This window comes from Telopea speciosissima, chromosome 11, assembly GCF_018873765.1.
Source record: "Telopea speciosissima isolate NSW1024214 ecotype Mountain lineage chromosome 11, Tspe_v1, whole genome shotgun sequence".
Classification (NCBI taxonomy): domain Eukaryota; kingdom Viridiplantae; phylum Streptophyta; class Magnoliopsida; order Proteales; family Proteaceae; genus Telopea; species Telopea speciosissima.
In genome coordinates, this window is record NC_057926.1 from 4,112,180 (window position 1) to 4,131,385 (window position 19,206).

At 38.5% G+C, this 19,206-nt stretch overlaps 1 protein-coding gene across 1 annotated transcript in view; it reads right to left on the reverse strand.

Annotated features, from left to right (window-relative positions):
• Positions 1–19,206, reverse strand: part of LOC122646323 (elongator complex protein 3) — a 29,022-nt gene that overhangs the window by 7,496 nt on the left and 2,320 nt on the right. Inside the window, exons 2-7 of the mRNA XM_043839858.1 lie at positions 5,592–5,661; positions 5,313–5,485; positions 3,653–3,827; positions 3,293–3,459; positions 2,914–3,133; positions 2,674–2,778 (exon numbers count right to left, since the gene is read on the reverse strand). Of these exons, the coding sequence (XP_043695793.1) occupies positions 2,674–2,778; positions 2,914–3,133; positions 3,293–3,459; positions 3,653–3,827; positions 5,313–5,485; positions 5,592–5,661 (910 nt within the window). The remainder of the gene's footprint in view (positions 1–2,673; positions 2,779–2,913; positions 3,134–3,292; positions 3,460–3,652; positions 3,828–5,312; positions 5,486–5,591; positions 5,662–19,206) is intronic.

Consider the following 19,206-nt stretch of genomic DNA (forward strand, 5'->3'; position numbering starts at 1 on the left):
GTCTAGTTCTACCCATAAAAAGATCCGGTTAAATTGGTTTCTGGAAGAGGGACAAATTATATTTTTACCGCACTGTGCCCAATCCAGAGTGCAGGTTTTGTTACAGTTTTGAATCCGAGTTGTACTCTGACCCTTATCCCGGGTTTGGGTCTTCACAAGATCTTTCCAGCAGATTTGGGACCTCATTCTCTTTGATGTCAGAAGCAACTTCTCTGTGACCCCTACTAGATGTGCTAACATTCCTAGGAATAGGCTTATCGTTGCCTCTTGGGGCCTCCCCCACTCGTTCTAGTGTGGGTGGGGCTTTGTAAATGCCGTTTTGTCTGTTTTCCTTCCCTCTTCTTCTAGGGGAGTCCCTGTATCTCTTTCTCCTTTTGTTAATGAATTTTTTTACTCCCCCAAAAAAAATTCCCTTCAAGAGATGCCTTCGGTATTCACAGTTTAGACATAGTTCAAGTAGTAAAAGGCCAACAATCATTTCTGAGCATAACATGTCTACTCCAAAAGTTCAAGTAGTAGCCAATGCCTAATCCATATTTATCCATGAGAAGGAGACTTCATCAAAAACAAATCTTAGAGAGGTTCTATCTTTGTTTTCAGAAGGTCTTCTATCGCATTCCTTCCATGAAGTTCCGAGTGATTGCAAAGTGACTGTCATATATCTATTCTTGAGCTAAAGGTGACAGAATTCCATCCCGTGAATATCATATTCAGTTTCAAAATGCTATGAGATCAGCAATGTTACAATATTGAATAAATGAAAAGCAGTCTCCCATAAAAATAGAACACACCTGTTGGTAGTTTAAATATCTCCTTCTCAATATCTCTATTGAAATAATTCAATCCAATATCCAAAGACAAAATACATGCATATGATTCCTCCACTTTAAGTGGTGCTTCTGATACCCCCAGTTTAGCCAAAGTCCATAATTGCATTCAAATCACAGAATATCATAGGACGTGTAGCCTAGGAGGCTATCACGTTAGGATCAATTCTGGTAGAGAATATTATCCGGATCTAAAATAAAATACCTGTGATGGTGATGAAAGTAAATGATGGAGATGATGAGGATGATGGTGATGAACTGATGATGATAGTTGAAAATGAAGATAGACAGGTGGCAGCCTAGAGTCCCACTAGTTGCCCAGCCATAGGAGTCCCACCTAGGAACACCTGATTCTCACAAGTAAGTTCTCACACTTGATTCTCACAAGTTCGTTTTCTAAGAGAGGATTTTCACAAAGTTCTGGATCCTGTAAAATTAGATGGGTGGCTTTCAGAGCAGCCAGGATTTGCATTATATAGAGGTGGAAGTCTTGAGTACAGCAAAATAAAATTAATGAAACTCTTAGAATTCCAAAACCCCTATGGAATTCCCCAAACATAGATAACAATTCCTAGACATGGAAATCTGTCCCTCAAGACTAGCTACAATCAAGATATTGAAAATTGATAATAGGAAGGTACTTAATGCTGCCTTGGAATATGAAAAGACAAAAAAAAATCTGCTGGCTAGAATTTTGACTGCCCCAGGAGTCCATGATTTGGCTGGGAAAGGCTGGATCTGAACCAGGCCAGGTCTTGGACTTGGGCTGTGGCCTCTCTTTCTAGAGAACTGATCAGGCCTTTTTGAGGGGGCGGCTGCTGGATCAGATGGATGCTCTGCATCAATAGGATTTCACACATTCATCAAACTCCCTATCAATCAGCTCTCTTCTGAAAAAGGAACTCCAAGACCAACCAATTAACCACCTAAAAATTTTTTCAGTTGTGACATCATCCTCTACAGCAATCTGAACAGCCTAGGGTAGCTTTCAGCCAACTTCACATTACCCAGGACAACAACTTCAGAAATCTTGATTTACTCCTCACATCAAATCCCAGAAGATACCCAAGTACAAATATTTTCTGCCCCTTTATCATATCGTTACAAGCACTTAGTCCAGTATCTACACATTCTCCAGCAACAAACCCCATGATCCCAGTCCATCTTAGAGCAATCACCTCCTTAGAAGGCCTAATGCATCACTGATGACTTATACAAATATTTACGAAGAAAAGCTCCAATCATCTGCGGTAGGAATCAAATACCCCAATTCTCCAATTCACAATATCTACAGTTACTTTCTTACACACCAAATCACCAATGCTAGAGAGCTAACAAGAAAGACATAACACAATACTAATCTCTCTCTCTCATCCTTTATTTTTATTTTTTTTTGCGGGGGGAGGGAGGGAGGGTAAAACTGTAAAAGTAATACATGCAACTCTTCCAAGGACAAGGATGACAGGTCCTTGTCTCATCCCAACTTATTTATTATGAATCCATATAATGGGCAACCTCATAAGATGCTAGAGCTCTTTGATGAGTGCATTTTCTGGAAACTCAGAAGATTATTTATGAAGCAAGTCTATGGAGTACTTTGCAAGATACTACCTAAAAGAATAATATGAAATTCAGAAAGGGGCCACAATATGAGAATATGTGATTATGCGTTAAATATTGCACCAAATTTAACTAAGTTATGCAAGTTGCACCTAGATGACAAATGGTTGCATGGGTTCTTAGGTTGAAGTCAAATCATGTAAATATTTGTTTGTTTTTCATTTTTTGACAGGCAAAGACTCCTTCGAGACAGAATGAGAGAGAGAGAGAGAGAGAGTCTCCATGCCTGGCGTGTATCTTCATATGAGAGAAAAGTTTCCCAACCCTCATTTGCTGTATAATCACGTCGGACCAGCTCCACTTCCTCAGGCTTAATCTTATGGTGAATGTCCTGAATTTTCAAGCGAATATGAGTAAAAAGCATTAGAAAAGGACAGAAATGGATTAAGGGGATAGGGCAAATCAAATTGTCGATATCTTATTTGTGTACTACATGCCCAAACTTAGCACAGCTAGGTCTTCCTACCTGAATTCCAGCTTCACGAGTTCTAACATCACGGCATTTCAAACCCAAGTCATCCATCCGAGCCAAAGCCAGCTCCCTAAGATTTCCCTTCTCAACTCCAGAAGTAACTAAAGGCATAGGTATGTCCCTCTGCACTCTATAAACACGCGTCCAAGGAGGTACCATGGCAAGAATCCTTGCTATTATGTCCACAAGTTGCTCTGGTGGATAATTTCTATAACTGTAAAAGGAAAACTGAAAATTATTCACCAACAATTGAACATCTAAAAAATGGGCTTGAAACGGACTACAGACTACCTATAACCATGCCATGCCTTCCCCGACGAGTACAAGAGAATTGCTCAACTATTAATCCAAACATCAAGGACTAAATATATACCTGCCAGTCTTCCATAACTCATAAAGCCCAGTACCACGAATTACAAGTGTGGGGTATATTTTAAGACCATCTGCCCTAAATAATGGGCTTTCAAAGAATTCCCGGAAACTTTCTAAATCCCTCTCCACACCAACATTTGGAAGATCAGGCATCATGTGAGCAACAACCTGCAGAAGCATGGAAAAATAATAAAATGGAGTATAAAATAAAAAAGAAAATTCAAAGATAACAAAAACAGAGAAAGACTACTCTGAACAAACTATAAAATATAATGCCAATCTTGTAAGTGGTTTAGCTTGACTACTTGGCATTCCCAAATTGAAAGAACAATGTATTGTAAGACCTATGTGAGGTGCACACCTTAAAACCAGCATCTTTTGCCAAGCAAAAACAATCAGCTACAGCAGCTACGGTATGCCCTCTATTAGTGTCACGGGCAACATCCTCATACGTACTTTGAACTCCTATCTCCAACCGAGTACAACCATAAGAAAGCATTTGCTGCAAATGAGGCCCCAGGCAATAATCTGGCCTCCTGATATATTGAAGACCAAAAGGAAGAACATCAGCTAATAGCTCTTTTTTATGGTGAGATGATATTTGACACAACACCAAAGAATGTACAATATGTTATTTGAGATAACAGCTGGTTTGGTTAAATTAGTTGTTTGATGCTGGAAGTTTCAATGTCTAATCTTTTCCCAAAAGGGGCGGTGGATGTTAAGGATTTAACTCTGAAATTCTGGAACTTTGAGAAGATGTGGCCTCCCTCACCACCCATGCCTTACATTTGCTTATGTGGCAGAGTCTGAACCCACTATAGATCCTAGCAAGATGTATTAACACCCCCCCCCCCTGGCGGCTAAAAAAAGAATATCCCGATTTATGAAAATAACCATCAGATCTATGGGAATTTGAGGTATGTTCTTTTTTTTTGGATGTCCACAAGAAATAGAAAACATTCAGAGCTAACAAATTTGTAATAATTCAAGCAAGATGAAATTTGACCCACGAATCTACGAGACAGGATCAATTGAATGGTAAGTTCTGATAGTATTGTGTAACTGGCTGTTTCACAGAATGAGGATAGGAAATCTGGGCATTTCCATCCTGTCAGGAATAGCAAGGATTTGTCTCAAGTTTAAACTCTATCTTTTCGTCCCGCCTGCCTGAGGACCTATGTGAATGTTTTAGAATAGGGATGTTTGCCTTTTGTAACAAGTAGACCCACAATAAGGATTAATAAAGTGTGAGGTGGAAGCATCCCTTAATGACAAATCAGTGGCTTGGATATGCTTTAAAAACCCGTGGATCAGTTTTACTGATTGGGAATTAGTTATTTCCAACACTATACAAGAAATTAGTTATTTCCATCACTTTTCTTATGTCTACCTTTGGTAGGTCAAAACTCCTCTTTTTAGTGTGATTTGATGCTAATTGAGAGCTTATTGAGTTACCTATCAAACGACAGCAAAATCTTGCAATCCTGAGCTATCTTTGGGAAGTTGACCAACTTTCTAAAGGAATGTCAGTCTGTAACAAGGTTTATGTTTTAGAGAGTCTAGTTAGATTAGGATTCTTGCTTTGCATTTGTTTCTTAATTAGTATTTTTGTTCATTTAGGGAAGAAATCAAGCATTCATAGAAGTTCCTAAAATTGTAATTAGAATCAAATTAACTTTTTTAAGTAAAAAAATCTTGTAGGAAGGGACGTAGGGCTCTAAACAGCATATTTTGAGTGCAATGAATAGTTTATTGTTATGGTTAAGGGAATGGTTTAATAATCAAACCCAAGCCTGGTTCATGGTGAACAAGCCTCTTTCCTCTTTTCTATCTTCTTCAATTTTCTTATTCAGTTTACAGTTCTATTTGGGCCCATTAACTGCATCAAAGCGATTCAAGTTGGGCAATAGTTGACTTGCTCCATTTCAAACAACGGGTTGAACATTTGGACTCAGCTTATTCCTTCCATTTTTGAAAGGGATTTTTTTTAGTGGGGAAAGAAAAGAAAACACACTCACGTTTCAATAGTCATGCCGATACACTTTGTTGCACCATGCTCAGAGTATGAAACAGCCTCCTCGACATTGGCAGAAGTATGTCCAGACAAAGCATCATGAAGATTCCGTATAAAATAATCACGATATTCAGATGGCAGTGACATAAATGTACCACCCATTAAGATGAATTCAACCTTCAAAATATTCACTATGTATCAGAGGGAAAGCATGCCTGATGTGTATGAATCAAGTTCTGTTTGAACAAGCAAAGGGTAACCAAGATGGACGTTGGGGCCAAACCTTATCGACACTATGGCCCAGACGCTTCAGTTGGTCTATTCTGCTTCTAGCCTGTACATATGGGTTGTATCTGAAAAATATAAGCGAAACAAGAAGATTATCATCCAACTACATTAATATATTCATTAAAATGGATACTGTGTAAAGATTTAGATTGATCAAACAACGAACAGTAAATTTCTGATTAGTTCAGCTACAAAATTACAAACATTCATATAAACACCAAAGAATGTTAAAAGAAATAACTATATTGCTGTGCAAAACATGAACCAAGTACAAGCCCAATTGTGAGTCTTTATCTTTAGAACTGAAAAGTTAAGATATACAATTTGAACTAAATCCTAAAGAATAAATAGGACTCCTACTATTTATCTAGTGACTAGGGCTGTAAGAAACTAAGAATAACTGAAATTAAAAAATAAACAAATAAATAAAAAGCTAGTTATTGGTTATGGCAGAGCTTCTAATCGGTCTGGGACTTCCTGCTAGCTCTTCAAATTGAAGTTTCAGAGTTCGATTATGATCTGGAATGGTAGAGACACCAAAACCGACTTCCGAAGTGGTTTAACCGACAAAATTCAAGAATGAAGGAAGAAATCAAAATCTGGAATTTGCCGGTGGCAGAACTTTATAAAGGAACTTGGTCTTGCTGCGCTAAAATCTCTTCTAACAGGTACCAGGTATTTTACCTGGATTAATTGAACTAACCAAAACAACGCTGGTCGTAGTGATTCATGCCAACAGAAACCCAACCTGATGAAGTCCCAACTTTTGGATTGAGCTGCTCTGCTTTGCTACACTCTTTTATAAAAATATTGCTTCTCTGGCTTCTAGACAAATGAAACTTATGTTCCCTTACATTACAGTACGACGAACAATATAGAAGATTAGAAGCACTTCAACAAATCCTTCTGTTCATCAATCTCCTTCTGAGTTAACTTTGTCTACTTTCATCTTGGCTCTAATAATTTTATTGAGGAGAGGGACCAGCATTCTACATCCAAAAAACACAAACCTCTTTTATACCTTAAGGAGTTCAATGCTACAATAGAAATGTTAGTTAATCTGTATATCCATACTATCAAAGGTCCTCCCCAAAAAAAACCGAGAGAGAGAGATGGGGTGAACTTGAAAAGAAAAAGATAGTTTCTATTCGATTTGCAATTGAGTCATGTCCACTATTCCCCCCCCTTTTTTTTGGGGGGGGTACATTGACATCCATTTCTAAATAGGTGCTTTCTTTTGTCCCATTATTTATCTTTCTGTTTTATTGATATCTTCCTAATAAACTCTCTCCTGCCACCATATCCCCAATTGTACTTACTGCAGTTCACAATTACATTTGTTTCAAAGTGGCAATTCGACATGGAATGGGTTGGATTTATTTAGGTTCCTATTGACTATGGCAGAACTGAATTTTCAATTCCTAGCCTGCAACTCATTTAGGACCAAAAAGGATGAACTAATGACAGTTTTGAATGAGAAATTGGGAAAGAAAGAAACACATTAGGCTTTGACAACAGGAGCAGCTCTAAGTCCAAGATTACAGGCATATATCCATTACTTCCTGCCAAACCAGGCTATAAATTTCAACAAATTCTGAATGTGAGCACGCAGGTGCAAATGGCTGACTCGTTCTCCACCTTGTATGCATAACAAGAAATCAATAGTCCAAAACTGGCCATCAGTGATTGAATCACCTACCATAAGCATTCCATTAAATAACTCAATCTTGCTCAGAACTATCCTAAACAAGACCTTCTTTCTAGTAGAGTTCAGAGATGCTCTCTCAAAGCATATAGGGCTGTGAAGCAAGCTTTTAGCATATTGAGTGAATTCAAAAATTGCAGCAGAAGTTCACAGCTATGCAGATTCATTTGAACATAAAATCACTCAAGGATTTAGGACTTATAAGAGGAGACACAGACATATGCACCCACATGTCACTTCGTTATGGCTAGATGACCAGTATTATGTGTATTTCTTTTTCTTATTTTGTTGTACTTTTATTTGGGGCCAGACTATCTTATTTTGTTGTTGTATTGCTATTATGTTGTAGACTTGTAGTACTTGTTTTAGGAAAAAACTGTTTAGAGGTTTAATATGTAGTTATATGGGTACTTATTTTAGGAAATAACCTTTTTTTGTGTGTGTTTGTGTGATGTTATGAGGCCCTTTGTACTCATTATAGGAAGATGATGAATAAATAAAGTATTTGGAACTTGTGAGATTACTCTCTTTTCTGCAGCATGGGTCACTCTATAAATTCTTTGAGTGAATCTAAGATGGAGTAAAGCCAAGATACAAATTATCTTCTTCTTTCTTCTCGAAATTCTTCTATCTATTCCTCTCTTTCAAACTCTATGATTACATCAAACCCTCCTTGTTCGATCCCCCAAATCCATTGTTGTTTGTTCCATCATATTTCTCCCAACCTCCATTTTCATTTCTTAAGAGCCTTCCACTTGTTCTATCAACTATAGCAGCCCATAAACCCCAATAAATCCTACCTGTTAGCTGGAATAGGACAGATTATGATGAAAGATGTGGTATTCCAAATTCTCTTGACCCTCCTTAGCCAAATCTCCTAGAAACCTAATTTTCCCTTCTTGCCTAGACTTCTTACCAGTTCTTGTATCAGTCCCAAATTTTCCAATTTTTGTCTCAACTTCAGCCCTCAAATACCTTGGATATTCTTCTACCAACAATAAGGAGAGCTTGAGGACACATTCTTTGGAGTTAAGTAGTGAGTCAGCACTTATTCACAGCATTCTAACCCGTGGGACAGCAAAGGAAGGTACTGATCTATCGTGTTTCTTTTATTAAATTTTCCTTTTGATACTTGCACGAAATTCTGCAAGTATAATTTGTTTGTTTCTTTATTTATGATTGTGCTTGTTAAGAATTTCTGCATGTATACTGAGATTATGGATACCCTTCCTAGCCTTCCTAACTTCAGTTAGGATAATTTTGTAGGTGTCCCAAACCTGTCCCAATCCAAAATTGGTATCAGAGCATGGTTCCAGACCTTGTGCCTCTTAAAATCTTTTCCATTTGTTGCATGTCAACCCGTAGTAGAGCCTAGTACCACACACACGCCCAAATAGGACCAATGAAATTAGATATTCTGGCAGAACAGTTGGCTAGAATTTATGCCAGGTTGGATGAGTTCCATACCCTGTTTGAGGCCCAAGATACGCGTTTGAGAGCTCTTGAGGCTGTCAGGCAGCATGGGGGCATGTGTTTAGGGACATCGGAGTTAGGGAAAATGACACGCACCGTTATGATGTTGAAAGACTGGATGGAACTTAAAGGAGTAAAGCTTCAAATGATCCACCACGTCAATTTACACGTAGAAGGCCTGATGTAGACCGAAGCATTAAAAAAAAATGTTACCGTTCACGTAAATAGTGATATGGGGGCTGATGTGGACTGTTGGCTTAGAGCAGTCGATTTTTTGTGTCATTTTTATTATTAGACACTTATTTAGTTTCCTATTTGAGTTGCAATCCTAATTAAGAATCCTAGTTCTGTTAGGAATCCTAGCTAAAGTCTAGTTTCTATTTTATAGGTTTTATTAATTAGTTTCTTACTTAAATATTTTTTTTTTAATCCTGAACATTCTCTGGGACCCGGGCTGGCCCCTAGAACTTTATTAAAGACCAAAACAATCAATAAGAAAGAATACAAGGGGGGACATATCCGCCTTACCTCAACCCGGATTGGAAACAATGTCAATCGCACACTCACTCAGATAAGGACCTCACTCCCATACAAAAACCCCCAAAAACAGCTAATGTTTTCTCAAAACTGGAACACCAGCAACATCCTCACGCAAAATTCGCCTAAGATCCCGAAGTAGATCAGAATCAGAAGAGAAGAAAGAATTAGTTGCCGAATTGCATGCATAATTTGCCAGCCAATCCGCCGCCCTATTACCTTCTCTAAAAGTAAAGGAGATCATCGGATGGAGCATATCTATCAAGACAAGAATTTCGTGGAACCATTACCAGCCTTTCCAAAGATTGCACCTTTTCGTGGAAGTACAATGCACAACCATGGTAGAGTCCGAGTTTACATAAAAAGCCGAGAACCCCATCTCAGCGCAAATTTGGAGACCATACCTCAAAGCTCTAAATTCTGCAATGGAGTTGGTACAATCCCCATAAAAGTTAGCAAAAACAGCCAAAATGCAACCATCGTTACCTCTAATAATGCCCCCTCCTCCCCCTATCCCAGGATTCCCCTTGCACGCCCCATCCACATTGAGTTTGACTGGATTGAAGGGAGGGCACAAATAGACAGGAATAGGCGTTGAGTCTAACTGGCGGATGGGACATGTTAAAAATTTGAAGGATAAGAGAATCCTTAAATGATGGGGATTTTGAGGAATAGCAAAAATAGGGAATCTCCTTAACCCAATTTTCACCGACTCTATACTGTAGCTAGCAATCAGGCTCTTTCCCCATGTCTCGTATTGTTTCTTTCCTTCTACAGCTCCCATATGATAAACGAAGGAATAAATCCCATTATCAGCCCCATAGTCCGAAATCTCGTGAGATATCGCCGAGATTCTCGGTTTTTCGAAAGTTCGAGTCGAGATGGCCTACGAGAGACAAAAGTACATTTTCTCGCCGAGATCTCGCGAGATCTCGGCTCCATCTCGTTTCGATTGGGTCTCTTAAAAATGTGAAAACCAGAAACAAAAAATGCAAAATCTCGTCGAGATCTCGGGTCAGTCTAGTGGTTTCGGGTATGGGCTTGGGCCAAAAGACCCATTTAACTTATCTAAAGTTCCCTTCTCGACGAGATTCTGTCAAGAGGGGGTCTTTACTCTCATTTGCTCTCTCTTCTCTCTTCTTCTCTCAAAGTCTCAATTCTTCTCTTCCCTTCTTCATTTTTTGCTTGGATTCAAAGCTTTGGAAGCTGATTTTGGTGCCAAACTGAAGATTGAAGCTCACTTTTGCAAGATTGATCAAGTTTTTAAAGGATTTTTGAAAGGTAACCCATTTTCCTTAAATCTATTTCTTTTAAAAAAAACTGATGAAATCTTAGTAGATTCATGTGATTTTGAGTTATGTTACACAACTTTGGCCGATCTATCACTTGATGGAGGCCGATTTTTTTTTGGGTTATTATATTTTTTATTATGATTTCTGGGGGGAAAAAATGAATTTTTTCAAAAAAGAAATTAAAAAAAATAGGATAAATACTTATTGTTTGGATGTGATTTTGATATATGTTAGACAAGTTTGCATGCTCTACAGCCTCATGGAGTCTTCTTTTTTTTTTTTTTGACCATGGTTCAACCTCATTATGACTATGATTATGGCCAGCAGAGCACCGGTTCTGAATATAGTTCCTATGGTCAGTTTGGCTAGTCAACACATGCGTATGACTATCAAAGCATTGGGTCCACATTCCTAGTCCCATACATTCCTCAATATGACAGTAGCATAAGCAGTGGATCTCATCCTTCATGGCAACGGTCTAACGCCACTGTGGAACAGCTATACCCTAGGATAGCGGTCTTGGCATGTGTAGATGAGAACTCTTATATGAATGCTGTGGAGGACTATATGCAACAGTAGAGCAATAATATGTCATGGCAAGACTATGTGGGACAAATGGGGAATGAATATGTCATTCAATCTAATTTTATGTGATGATAATTGTAACTTGTAACATTGTTATTTGTTAAGCTTGAGCAATTTGATGTATCAGTGTATCACTTATTCACTTTAACTTTTGTAATGCTTATTAAGTTTTCCTATTAATTGAATATTTCGTTTGAGTCCTATATACATAAATTATGTCATTAATGTATATAGTATGCTATTTTAATACGTCGTCGCCTACCAACTAAGGGACCAATGTAAAAGTCCTATTTGAACTTTGTTTTTGCAAAATCTAATAATGTCATTGTGTTTAAATGGCCTAAAATAGGCTGTATACCGATTTTCAAACCCAAAAGAGGTCTAAAACCCACCGAGATGGGCTTCCGAGTCGGGAAAAAAAAATGCACAAACTCACCGAGATCTCGGCCCAACTCGATTTTTTGCTAGGCCGAGATGGCTCCGAGACCCGAGTTTTCGAACCTTGATCAGCCCACATAAACTCCTTCCATTAGCATGATTTTGCCAGAACAAAATCTTGTTTTTAATGCCCTGCGAAGGAACCACTTCCACTTCAAAAAGCCTTGAGAAGAATCCCCACACCTTAGAAGCAGTATTACCCTCAACCAAACAGTGGGAAGCTGAATCACATCTAGGACTGGCACAGCACAGACATTTGGATACAAGAGGCACTCCCAACTTCTTCAAAGCATCATCTTTGGGAATCCCTCCATACATTACCTGCCAAGAGAAGAAGCCAATTTTTTAAAGGAATCGTTCGGTTCCAAAACCATTTTGAAAAAGTTTTTTTCTCCTCAACAGTCCTGATTTCATTCCATAGCGACTTGGTAGAGAATTTCCCATCACTCACTGGTGTCCACTATAATCAGTCTTCTTTGTTGGTTAAATAAAATTTATTACCGAGGATGCTATCACGAACTTCCTGAGAGTCCATTTAAAGCAGCAAATCTTGGTTCCAATTTCCTTCAATAGTGAGGACGTCTCTTAATTTCAAATTGAGATCAAGATGAAGTGCCCCATCCACATGATCCATAAGAGGACCCCAACCCGACCAATTATCAAGCCAAAATTTAATTTTCCCCAATCCAATTAACCATCTGGATTTTGAAAGCAAGAAATCTTTTGAGCTTTAAAACTCTTCTCCAAGAAATTGAACTTACCTCTCTCAAATCAGCCAAAGCAATGTGAATATTTTTTAAAAATTTGGCTTTAAAGAAAGCGCACCATAGAGAATTTTTTGTCATGATTCTCCAGAGACCCTTGAGCCTCAGAGCACAACTAATGTCTTCTAACTGGTGAATACCAAGCCCCCCTTCTTCCACTGGTCGCGCAACCTTATACTATCCCACCCAATAATGGTGTTTCCCCCAATCCGAATGAACCCACAAAAAATCCGAATAAATACTGTTAAATTTTTTAATTACCGTATTGGGGAGATCCACTGCTGAAATAATATGAATGGGCATAGAGGAGAGAACGTGCTTGAGGAGAATAAATCTTCCGCCCGTGGATAGTAACTTCCCTTTCCATCCAGCCACTTTCTTGCGCATTTTGGCCAAATAATCATCAAAGAAGTTGATGCGGAGACGGCCTGCACATAAAGGGGCACCAAGATATGTAATCAGCAGATATTTCCTAGTAAAACCTATAACCAACTCAACCGTTCGATATTTACTGTCATCAACTTCTTTTCCCAAAACAAAGCAGCTCTTTTGCTTGTTTACTAACTGCCCTGAGAATCCTTCATACCTGCTAATAAGACCAATAATTTGTTTGAGAGAGTTTTTGAAGTACTTCGCAAAAATTATTGTGTCATCCGCAAATAGACTGTGAGAAATTCCTGGACATCCCCGCAATAGCTGGTAGTATTCCACCCTTACCTCCATAAAAAGAGTTCCTAACCCTCTACTAAGAACTTCCTCCGCTATAATAAAGAGAGAAGGTGAGAGGGGAACTCCCCTAGAAGACTTGAAGAAACCAGTTTGACCCCCATTCAGAACAATTGAGAACCAACAATTTGCCACTATTTTTTTTTTACCAGTCTAATCCACCCTTCTGCAAAACCAAACTTGGCCAAGACTTTATACAAAAAATCTCATTCAAGACGATCATACGCCTTATTCATATCCAGTTTGAGAACCACATTCCCGCCTCGAGATTTTCTGTTTATATCTTGCACCACCTCTTGAATCAAGGCGATATTATCATGAATGCAACAACCCTGTACAAAACTACCATGTTCCTCCGATATTATGGAATGAAGAATAGAAGCCAGTCTAGATGACATTATTTTAGCAATAACTTTATATGAAAAATAGCAAAGGCTAATAGGGTGGAAATCGGACATTACCTCAGTTCTTTCTTTTTTGGGGATTAGCACCAAATGAGCTGAAGTGTAACTCCTTCGCAAGAAACCATCCGCGAAAAAATCCTTATCCGCCTCCCAAACATCATTGCCAACAATTTATGCCGTAAAGAAATAGCTTGAGAAGCCATCAGGACCAGGAGCACTATCCATGGACAAGCCAAAAACCGCTTTCTTAACCTCCTCCAATGACGGAGAAGTCAAGAGACAAACGTTATCTTCATTTGTTACCAGCTGAGGTATAAATTGTAACAAATCTTCAACTCTCTAAGTGCCCTGAGAAACAAACATATCTGAGAAGTATCTAACAGCCTCTGCCGACACCCCTTCCTCACCCGAGACCCAAGCACCATTGCCATCTTTTATTTTTTCCACCCCTTTTTTCCTTCTTTGAACATTAACTAAGGCATGGAAAAAAAAAATTGTATTTCTTTCTCCCTCTTTAAGCCACCGCACTCTAGATTTTTGTTTCCAGAAAATTTCTTCCTGCAGAAGAACCTCGTTCAAATCTTTCCTTACCTCCGCAAGCGCCTCACGAGCATGGTACTAAATCTCGTTTCGTTTCGGTGTTTCGGTCTTGTCTGACCAAAATTTTCGAGATACCGAAATTTCGTCGAAATATGGTATTTTTCTGTGGGTGTAAAATGCCAAAAATGACCGAGATTTCCGAAATTTTCAAAACGAGATTACCGAGATTTCCGAAATATTCGAAATATTGCATGTGACACTTTTAGTGACTTTTTCAATATCTCGCGATATATCGTGAGTCCACGATATTTCGTCCATATCTCACGAGATATCGTCGAAATATGGTATTTTTCCATTTCGGATTGGTATCGTATCTCGGACAGCTCGAGATATACGAAATTTGGCTAAATATCACCGAAATTTCACAAGATTTTGAACCTTGCTCACGAGTCACATCACTAGAGTTTTGATCAAACCCAATATCCGTACTACTCACCCAATCTTCTGCATTTCTGACATTCTGGTGAATATTGCCTAATAGTGATTTATTCCATGTTCAAAGGTGAGTTCAGAGCAACATCAATTTCAAAGATAGAACATAAAGGGAGGATCCAAAAACAAGTATAGACCAAAACTGCCTTACACAATCCATAAACTCTGAATGTAATATCCATATTTGCTGACATTTGAATGGAGAAAAATTCGTCACTACTTACTTAGATTAGGATTAGGTTATTTTATTATAAATACATGTATCTGGCTGAATAGAATAGGGACAGAGATTGAAAAGAAAAGAGCTATTGATGAAGCTGTGAGATGCGGCAATGGTGGATATCGTGGGTGAGAGGATGATGTGCTGAGATCGCTGACCCTATGCCCCTTCTATATCCCTTTCTTCTTCTTTTTTCTTATACTTTTATGTTCTCCTTCATATGTAAACAGAAAATAGCAATAAAAAGTTTTAGTTATTTAATTTTTGTTCTTTTTATTGTATTGATCCTGCTGCAATCGATCTCCCGCTGGTTTCCCTGGTTCGAGGTCGACTTTTGCACTATTTGGTATCAGAGCCTACTATGGCCAGCCATGAAGATGGACATGCACAACACGAAGCTTTGTCTAAGAATGATCAAAACTCGAGGATGAGTTTTTTTCATGATGGGGAGAGTTGATGTAAACCGAAGCATGAAAGAAAAACCAAAAAAAAAGGGTTGTTCACGTGAATAGTACCTTGCGACATTGTTCATGTGAACAGTGATTTGGGGGCTGATATGGACTGTTGGCTTAGAGGAGTTGACTTGGGGGCTCAACATCCTCCAAGTGCCTCAAAATTTACTTCTTTCGCAGCAGCAATATATTCTTGACTTGCGAAGACACAAATGACAGGTTACAAGCCGACGTCTACTCCGATTTCTACCTCTATACGCCTTTCTAAAGTATTTGGGACACTAATGGAAGATTCGATATTATATTGAAGTACAGCGGGAGCCTTACAATACGCTATACCGACAAGGCCTGATATCGCCTGCACCATCAACAAGGTGTGTCAATTCATGCATCAACCTACAATTGACCATTGGAAAACAATCAAACAGATTCTCTGCTACTTGAAATCAACTCTCTCACGGCTTGCTCTTATAACAGAAATCATCCTTTTAAGTATCCGCCTTCTTGTAATGCTGATTGGGCGGGCTGCCCAGATGATAGAAATTCCACTAGTAGATATGCCATTTTCCACGGGAATAATTTAATTTCATGGAGTTCCCGTAAACAGGCTACCGCTGCACACTCCAGTACCAAGTCAAAATATCGGGCCATTGCTAATGTTGCCGCCGAACTGAAATGGCTTCAGTCTCTCGTTCAAGAACTTGGAATCTTCCTCCCCCATGCTCTAATTTATGGGGTGACAATGTTAGTGCCACCTATCTCACAGCGAACCATGTGTTTCATGCTCGAACAAGGCATGCGGAAATTGAGTTTCACTTAGTAAGAGACAAGGTAATGTAGTCCTAGATAGGTAAGAGGCCTACTAGGAGCCAAACAACAGGATCAAATAACAAAAGGGGTTGCTGGCTCGAATGGACAGCACTAGGATTTAGGTCAATTCCTAGGGTTAGGGTTGGATATTGGGAAAGGGGTTTATAGGGTATTAATGGGCAGGTCTAGGGGGTCAATATGGTATAAAAATAATAGGATTTGGGAAGGTTTTAAAATTCTACAGTTCTGGACAGAATTGTGTTGCAGGTTTTGGGTTTTAATGGAGTGAAGGAATGGAGGGGATAAAGTGGAGACTAAGGGCTAGGGTTAAGGTCGAGTGTAGGGAGAGGTGTGGGGGATATAGGCTGGAAGTAGGGTTCGAAATTGATGGCCAGATCTGTAGTTATAAGGGAGTCCTAGTTGAAGTAGGAGTTGCAGGTTTAATGGAGATTAAGGTTTGATGGATGGAGGGGATTGTAGATTAGGTCTAAGTAGAAGAAGGTTTAAAATAAAAACAGATTCAAACTCACTATATTGCCGGAACAATGGCAGCAGCTTGATGACTTGAGAGAACCTCCCGATCTTCACAATGCAAGGAGTCGCAGGAGTCCACCCACCCTATCCACCTTGAGATCCACAAGGATATACACTCACAAAGAGCAGCAGCAATGGCAGCAAGCATAAAGCTAATTTTTATTAATCAAATTCGTATTCAATGCTGGCCTCCCTTACAAACTTATATAGAAGACTCAAAAATAGACTTAGACACTAAAAAGGAATGGCCTAACCTTATCCCTAACCTATTAGGCAACTTAAACTGACTAGGAAACCCAAATAGACTCAAAATAGAGTCCTAATGACTTAAAACAACTTAAACTACTTAAAATAAAGAAGATTCCCTAATAGCCAATAGGATATAAGAACCTCTTAGCCAATAGGACCACTTCACTTAAATTAGACCAATTGAACCAATTGGATGCAACCAATTTAAACCGGTTCAATTAAAAACACAAAATAAAAACTAAGTATTGGGCTAATCCCGTATGCAACCTATATACCTCTATTTCAGGCCCACTAAAGTGGCCTAATGCATAGAAAACCCTTGGGAACAAAGGCCCAACATATATATATCCCAACCCTACACTTATTCCCAATGAAACAAGCCCTATTTGATGATCAATCTGCATCACAAGGTAGCAAAGGGCGATCTGGACGTCCGCTACATTTTCCACAAAAGATGAGATTGTCGATGTTTTCACTAAGCTGCTATCGCTCGGGTTTAAAGTATCGGTCCGTCTCGTATTGTCTCGGTCGATACGTCTTTGTATCAGTTGTGGCTGATACGATACATAACGAGACGTCTCTATTTTTTTAAAATGTCTCGACTGTATCGATACGTATCGACCGATACATATCGATACGATATGGTCGATACGTATCGATATGTACTTTTTCATTTTATATTATTTTTTAACGTATCGATACATATCGGTATGTATCGATATGTATCGGTACGTATCAATATGTGTTGACCGATACAAATCGATACGTACCGATACGTCTCGACACTTAAAAGAACACGTGCTTTTTTCCTGTGTTTCCAGCAGAACATGAACCAGAGGCTTCTCTGGACGGAAAAAATACCTATACAGCCAAGGAAAAGCCCCTAAAATCAAGCTTGAAATCCAATTTTTTGCCCAAATCACTTGATGGTTTCCATTCCTTAGTGAAAAACGACACTGATAGAGGTGGATTCACATCAGTTGCTGCATCCATCTTCCCAAAATCGAAGATTGAAGGTGTTCTAGAAAGGAAAGGTAGGTTTTTTGGGGAAAAAATTGATTTTTTGTTTCAAATCTTTGATTTTAGTTCTTTTTTTTGCTAGGATTCAAAGAGAATAGGTTAAACCAACTTAGTATTGCATTCTTTGTATACATTTACAAAGATTTGAACTCTTTCAAATCTTTGCATTTTTCACCCAAAACCAAAAATTGCTTCCAAAAAATGATTTTTATTTTTATTTTCTTCCAAAAATTAAAACATATGCTAATGTATATAATATATGTATTACATTATGTATAGATCTATTACCTTCCATGAAGATTATATTTTTACACTAAAATCTGTATTTTTTTTATTTTGTTACTATTTTCTGAAATTATAAAATACTTAAAAAAATTTTAAAAATCCATGATTTTTTCATCTTTACTCTTTCATTAGAGTTTGATAAAATGTCTCAATTGCTGAAATACAAGAGAAGACTTACATTCATACTATTTGTGTGCTAATGTAGTATATTAGATTATTATGTCATTTTTTTTATTTCTGAAAAAATAAATAATGTGAAACTAATTGTGGAAAATATAAAAATGTTTAAAGTTTGCTTAGGGAAACTTTGCTAAGTACATGCAAATGATGCAATGCATGACATGCATCATATAGACAGATACTTTACTTGTATAAATTATTGAAGTGCGGATTTGAATATAGTTTAATACTTATATAGTTATCTACTTTTGTTTGGTGTTTAGGACGATGTCACGACAACAAGACATTGGGTGGTCTTATTGTACCAAGATAAACAACAACCAATTGCATATACAGTGCAACTTCTGTGACACTCAACATCTTGGAGGTGGGGTAACTCGGCAAAAAAAACACATGGCAGGAGGATATGGAAATGTTGCCAAGTGTACAAAGTGCAACACATTATTTGAATCCGGATATTCAATACAACAATGATGTAGGGTGTAGATCGGATCTATTGCGTGCCCTAAGGAATGTTGTCAACCATAGAGAACATCATTCGATAGATGGATGATGATGAAACACAGGCGCCATCAGAAGATCTTTATCCTAATGTTGAAGAGGATGACAGTAGCCCTGAAGAAGGTTTAATTAGGAGGACGAGGTCAGGTCATCCGTATGAACTCAACAAGATGTTGATGACAATGATGAACGCGACGATGGTGATGGGGATGGGGATGGGGATGGTGATGGAGATGATGGTGGTGGTGGTGTTGCTGCTACTGATGATGATGATGATGATGATGGTAGTGGTGGTGGTGGTGGTGGAGGTAGTTGTGGTGCTGGTGGTAGTGGAGGTGGTGGTGGTAGCCATGCTGGGATGCAATTCACATGTGAGGCAGGATACACACATGCTACCCAAGAA